At 30.3% G+C, this 7404-nt stretch overlaps 1 protein-coding gene across 3 annotated transcripts in view; it reads right to left on the reverse strand.

Moving 5' to 3' along the window:
* LOC106786306 (suppressor of lurcher protein 1-like) overlaps nt 1-7404 on the reverse strand; it is a 124100-nt gene that overhangs the window by 49095 nt on the left and 67601 nt on the right. For all 3 annotated transcript variants that reach the window (XM_014747534.1, XM_014747533.1, XM_014747532.1), the window contains exon 4: nt 2750-2930. In XM_014747534.1, the coding sequence (XP_014603020.1) occupies nt 2750-2930 (181 nt within the window). The remainder of the gene's footprint in view (nt 1-2749; nt 2931-7404) is intronic.

Raw genomic sequence — 7404 nt, forward strand, 5'->3', positions numbered from 1 at the left:
CATTTTTAAAATATAAAATAAAATATAGGGAATTATGTTTGACCGATATTATCATTCTAAAGAAAGGAATTAAACGGGATATAAAATTCGTGCAAGTTAGATAGCACGAAAGGTTTTTGTTTGCCTTAGAAACAGTACACACATATATATACATATATATATATATATATATACGAAAAGGTGTGAGAGAAAGATAGAAGGATGTACATGTCGCGATAGGATGTGGTGTCGCGGTTGCAATGGGAATGCATCTTGTCTCTGTATATCCGTGCCCCGATTGCAGTCGTGGTTCAACTCGATGTCGAGGAACCATACCTTATAGTCGTGGAGTAATCGAGTAAGGTGATTCCCGTTGGTGGTAGTTAACTCAAACGAAGAGAAACTGAGATAGACAGAGAAGAAATATATAGAAAGAGCCACAAATTTTCAGCTGTCACTAACGTGAATCAACGAGAATGAACGAGCTATTTCTCACACAAATACATACACAGAATATATATATACAGACCGTTACATACGTGTATAGTTTCTAATCGAGATTGTCATGATAGATCAATATATTGAGAGAACTACTATAATAATAATTATAAGTGTAATAATATCATTCGAAGATACGATTACAAAATTAAATTTTGTTAAATGTTGAAAATAAATTCAATAATTTTTGTTTTTAAATTGATCAACGATTAAGAAAAACATTAAATGATTTGTATTTAGGATTTTTTTTTTTTTTTTTGGTTTATAAAAAATATATTTGACGATTCGTAAGAGTATGATCTATCGTTGGAATGATTTTATAATCTTTATTATCCAATTTATTCTAGAATAAAAAATAAAAAAGGAAAAAAAGTTATTTTGTTGAACGATTTAAATGCGTGTCCCCCGTTGCTTTTCGGTACTTATTCTTTTTCTTCTTCTTATATTCTCTTATTCTTATTCAACCTAGGTCGAATACGTTAGAGACCGTACAAATTGGCTAGCAAGGATCTTTCTCTAGGTTCCTTATCCTGTGCTTTTCTCTTTCTCTAACACGAGTATTGCCAAGAACTGACACTATAAGTCACAGCTACTAGTTCCAACGAAAGAAAAGAGAAGAGAAGAAGAAGAGCTGTTTCTCTCTAACACCCGTTCGCATTTACCTTGAATTCAATTTATCCTAATGGACGTTATATTCATCCGCAAATTTACAAAACCAAACTGTTCTATTACAATTTTTTTACTCTCGTCTAATTAAACGTTTAAAAAAAGGGCAAACAATTCAGAGACGTCCTCGTTAATAAAAAAAAAAAAAAATATAATTACATATACGTAAAAGAAAGAAAAAAGAAGAAGAAAAAAAAAGAAACTCTTCCCTCCCCCCCCTCGGTGCAAAAAAGAGAGGAAGAAAAATTTATAATCGAGCTCGTAGATAATTAAATTAAAAAAAAAAAAAATAAGAATACTAATTTCTCTCGGGTGTATGTAAATGCATTAAAATATTATGTAATATGACTCGTGAAATACGTTACAACACGTTGAAACCTTTATTTATCCTGTACTTTCCCACGTGTGCATGTAAAAATATGTTATAACGAACACAGCAATAAAAATGTAATCATATTTAATAGGAAATTAATGGAGTGTAGGTATCCGACAGTTGGGGGGGAGGGATGGGGCGGGGGTGGGATCGTACACTCGGGACATTCTCAAACTGTGCGATTATCACGAGTATTAAAGTGAATCAACGTCGCTCAGGGCCAAGATGTTAGCTAGCTAGCTAGCGAATCCGGAGTCAGTGTTCCTAATGTTTGTCTGCCGTGACGTTCACGTTGGTATCCAAGCACAGGACTTCCTACTACAAGCTCCTTAATGTAACTACACGAACAGGACTAACACTTTGAATATAGGAACGCGTTTATACGCGTTGGTTCTACACCAATTGCAGAGTTAACGCACACCTAGTCTTCGAGAATATCGATATAATTTAACATACGGGACACGAGGTACGTTCTAATGGCTAAGGACAAGTCCCCATGTTCCTTTCTCTACCAACCGGAGAACCCACTACTGGCGCAAATGAAGTCACCCAAGACGCCCCATTGTCCCTTCACTCTGTAATTTATAATACGAGTTAACACCCTTCTACGGTAAGAATTTGAATTCGAGAAAGGCGTCAACGCAATATATATATACATATATATATGTATGTATGTACACATATATATAAATTAATATGTAAATATAATATAATATACTTATACATATATACGTAATAAGAACGTATAAATATATTCGTATGAACGTAATATATATATATACGTAATAAGAACATATAGATATATTCGTGTGAACGTTAACTTTGATTTCCTGCCTATCCAAGATTCAAACTTCGATGAGTTCTCGATAATTAATTCAAGCAATCGAACCGGTTAATTGCTTCGTATCATCCTTCAAATAAATTCATGAATATTAATCAAATATGATACCTTATATTTGAATGAACACTTTTGGTTAATGGTAGAATTTTGTCGTATATAATAGGAGGAGTATATTTTACTCGGTAATTTAAATTATTTCATTCTATTATAATTTTATAACAGACGAATATTTGCTTTCGAAAATTGATTAATGAGTTTAAAGGTGATCTACCGATACGATTCAATTTGATTCCTTCCTTCCTTCCTTCCTTCCTTCATCTAATTCTCTACTTCACTGTAACTACTATTATAATTATTAAATATTTCTCTATAATATTATATTATACACTTACTCGGATCTAACTCGATGTATGTTAAATTGATGAAATGTTAATTCTACGATCTCGTCTGGGTGACCGGTGAACGTGTAAAGAAGACAATCGATGCTAGGTGGATATCTTCTTGGAAAATAAGGTGTCATAAATGTACCACCCAATGGTCTATCCGTACTGCTATACTTCACACATTTGCAACCTGAAACCGAAACAAATAAATATTTATTATCTAATAAATATACTTCAAATCGATTATATATATAATATTACAATTTATAATAATAAATAATAATAATATAATATTAATAATAATATATAATATTACAATTTATAATAATAAATAATGAATAATATATATATATATATATTATCATAAATAATTATTTTCTCAATTCGTATATATAATATTTCTAATGTTTGAATAAAAATAAACACGCGTGAATAAAATATCAACGATTATAATATAATCTCAATATGAGTCCTAATCGCGTTTGAAATCATTTTCATTGTAACAAATATTGAAATATTACAATAATATGATTCAATCATTTTTTTCAGAACACTTTTCTTTTCACGAAACTTTTCTTATTTCTTTTCAAAATGAAACCGTAGACTCTTGATATCGATCCCTTAGCGGTAACGGTCTCGTGTCAATTTCGAAGAATTAAATTAAAGTTTGAATTTTTCATAAAAAGAATGATCTTTCTTCATCTTTTCTCTATCCATTCTTTTTCCTCTATACTTAAAAAAAAAAAAGAGAGAAAAAGAGGAAGAGAGAGAAAGAAAGAGAGTAAACTTTTAGACAAAATTTTCCAACGTCACTCTGACGATGCATTACTTAAAAATGTTTTCTTATCTATAGCGTATTGAAATAAGAAAAGATATATTCTCAAAGATGTATAAAGAAAATTTATATCCAATTGTTATTTGGTTATTTTATTGTTGTTGTTGTTGTTGTTATTTTAAATTTGTTAAATTAACAGTATCGAAAGGTAAATGATTAAATAAGTCTATGATTTATGGCACCACTGAGTTTACCACGAAACATACGAGCTCTCATTATCCATCAGCAAACCACAACATGCGCGAGGACAAAATTTAATTTCCTGTTTTTCAATTAACTTCTATGGTAGATTGTTTCCCATTCTCTCTCTCTCTCTCTCTCTCTTTTACTTTATCCTTTAGAAAAAAATATAGTGGTCATTGCTAGAATATAATATGAGAATTCAAACCTACTTATATTTTAAATGACGAGTCTTCCATACAACTTGAAATAATTTGAATAAAATAACACATTTATTTATTTTCTTTCTTAATTTAAAAAGAATTTCTTTTTGTTGTTGTTGTTGTATATACTTTCGCATAATAACGTAATATAAAATATGATAATTTTGTAAAGTTATAGAAAAATTAATTTTCTACGTTTATAACGGAGAAAAATAAAGTCGTGATATCGAAAATATTGTAACCAACATTTTGATGGGATTGATTTTAATAATACTGAGACTGTTAGTGATAAACTTTGATCGAACCGTCCCTTTGACGGATAAATACAAAAGCTTTTTCGATCGAATGAATTGATTGCGACTTGTCTTTCTTTCTCACCCTTCGTCCTACCATCCTCCTCCCACCCATTTTCCCAATCCCTTTCAACCTCTTTCTTTCTTTCTCTCTCTCTCTCTCTTATTTCTATATACATACCAAACGTACGTACAAAGTCGTAGAATATGCAAAATGAAATTACAGAATCCTTCGAGAAATCTTTGTAAATCATGAGAGAGAGAGAGAGAGAAAAAGTAACGTTTAACGTTACGTTAAAATAGTCGTTGAAACTAAGATAGAAAATTCCATTTGAATTTCTTCATTCGAATGTTTAACAAAATTACTGCAGATAAAATTAAATAATAAAACTATGAAAGAAGAAAAAAAAAAAGAAGGAAGGGGGTAAAAGGTGATACTTGAAGACTTCTTCCCTGCCATCGAGGACCATAGAATGTATTTGAAAGAGAAAAAAAAAAAAAAAGAAAGAAAGAAGAAAAATGAAAGAAAGAATAAGTAGTAGAAGAATAAGAACCGAGAAGAATTAATAATGAACTAATTATTCACTTCGGTAGTAGTGGAAGAAGTAATTGAAAGATCGTTGTGTCTCAATAGGCACCTAGAATTAAACTGACTCACTTTTTCTTACTCATTATATTCGCAACGACCTATATATTGTATCATAATTACGTTTATTTTCTTTTTCATAGTGTACCCTTTCACATGGGACATTGAATTCACCATATTCTTATATAAATGTTATCTTTTGTTTTGTTTTTTTTCTCTCCATTATGCAATATTATATATATATATGTATAAGTATACTCATTATTTTACACATATATATGCAGTATACTTTCTTATACGAATGTTTATATTTCTTTTTAATAGATACTCGAGAATGTGACACTAAATTTCACATTTCTTTTTATATACGAATGCTTCGTTATTTTCTTTCCAATGCGTAATATATATTAAATTATTGGTAAAATTAATTTAATTTCCTGCAGACCAGCGTGACTTTCAAATCACATACCAATAAATTAATATTAATATTATTATTATTATTATTATTATTATTTATTCATTTAATTTTCTTACTCCAATATGGTGGATACATATAATATTTCATAATTGTTATTTTTGCAACGAACAAACACGTTCTTCGAATCGATTATCAATTTCAGTTTATAGAGAAATGTGGTAATAAATTTAATATCTATGAGAATTATATTAATTAACTGTTTAAAATGTGTTCATTTTTTTTTTGTTCCTTCTGTTAATTCCAAGTAATTTTAAATTCTTTTGTAATCACGCGTAGAAAGAAAAAAATATCTAACTGCAAAGAATTAATTATCTTGGTTAATAACATAAATGTACATTTTTATTTCGTAACGAATAAAAATGTTATTATATTCTTTTAATACTTACTCTTTAATTATGACAATGAAAAATTATATTTATTTATACGTAAAAACAGAGAGTACATATATAATATTATTTATCATATATTACGACAATATTAAATAATATTTATATATTTATACACGCAAATATAATTATTGAATACTCTTAACAAAAGTTAATCAAATATTATATCATGACAATTAAATTGTATATATATTTATATAAGTAAAATAATTACACATATTAAAGAGATGATAAGAAAATATAATATATTAAAATACGATCTGTGGTTAAAGAAAAATATTTGTTGACTCATCGAGAAATATTTCATTGATCTTAAAATGCAAGTAAATTCTCGTCGACGTATAGAAGAGAAATGCTTTAACGATTTTTAATGTAGGTCATTGCGTAACGTCATTAAATGCGAGAGCAATAATTTATCTAAAGTAGTATGTATCTCGAGCGTCATTGCTATTCGTCTTTGTCGACAACCAAGACGAAAACGAAAACGAAAACGAAAACGAAGACGAAGACGACAGTAGACGAGGACAAGAACGAAAGGATGAGAGGACATAGATGATGAGAATGAAGATGAGGAAGAGGAGGAGGAGGAGGTTAAGAAGGAGGAGTAGAAAGAGATGAGGAGGAAGCAAAAGCTGAGGAAAGACGAAAGACGAAACGAATAACGCGTTTCGAGACGATTATTCTCGTTGAAGCGATCCATTAGCAGCCCCACCATTCGTTCCCATTCTATGTAGTAGAACTAATCCAAACAAAGTCATTTGTAAGGATGCTAACGCAATTAATCAGTTTGGTTTCTTTAAAAAAAAAAAAAACATTATATAATATAAGAAAAATAAATTTGAAGGAAAACAATGACGAGGAGAAAGAAGAAAAATAAAAGGGGAAAAAAATGAAAATGAAACGTTACGACAAAAATATGAAGAACAAAGTGTTGTAATATATTCAGGATGACAAATTAAAAAATAAAATATAACAATAATCGTTATTTCATAATGAGATTCTAATTTTTCGAATGAATCGTTAACAAGTAGTCGATCATTTTTGCACACCGTGTTTCTTGCTTTCGCGATTAATTACTGGACACGATTAAAGGTAGGAAAAAAAGAAGAAGAAGAAGGAGTAAGAAAAGAAAAGCATTCGATTGGTAAGAAAGAAAGAGAGAGATAGATAGAGGTATTGTAAATTGTCTCGACTTCTCCACAACACGGTGCGAATTAATAGCTTCGCGAGTCACAAGTTGCTCTTGGATCTTTAGTAAATTAACAAAAACGAAGAGTTTCCCCCTTTTACTCTTCCTACCCAATCCCCAATCCCACCCTCATTCCATTCCTCACGTTCCCTTTCCGTTCCCTTTACCCTCGGCTTGTTGTTTTTCCAGTTAATACCAAACCGCAACTACTTTTACTCCCGTTCTTCGTTCTCTGTTGCATGCTTTGCTTTACTTTACTTTTCTTTTTTTCTATTTCCCTCGCAGTCTTTCGCCTTTATTATCAGATCTTTTATCTCTATTTTTCTCACAGTTCGTCCATCTCTCTTTTCGCAAAGCTTGCTTCACAGTGTTAGCTAGGACGACACCCTTGTGACCTATATTCGCTAAAATGTACGCTGAAAATTCGTTTTCTCTTTTTCTAACGTGTCATCGTGTATTTCTTATTTCTCTCTCTCTCTCTCTCTCTCTCTCTCTCTCTCTCTCTCTCTCTCTC

The sequence above is a fragment of the Polistes canadensis genome, unplaced genomic scaffold (assembly GCF_001313835.1).
Source record: "Polistes canadensis isolate GaletaPanama2010 unplaced genomic scaffold, ASM131383v1 scaffold_71, whole genome shotgun sequence".
In the NCBI taxonomy this organism is placed as follows: Eukaryota; Metazoa; Arthropoda; class Insecta; order Hymenoptera; family Vespidae; genus Polistes; species Polistes canadensis.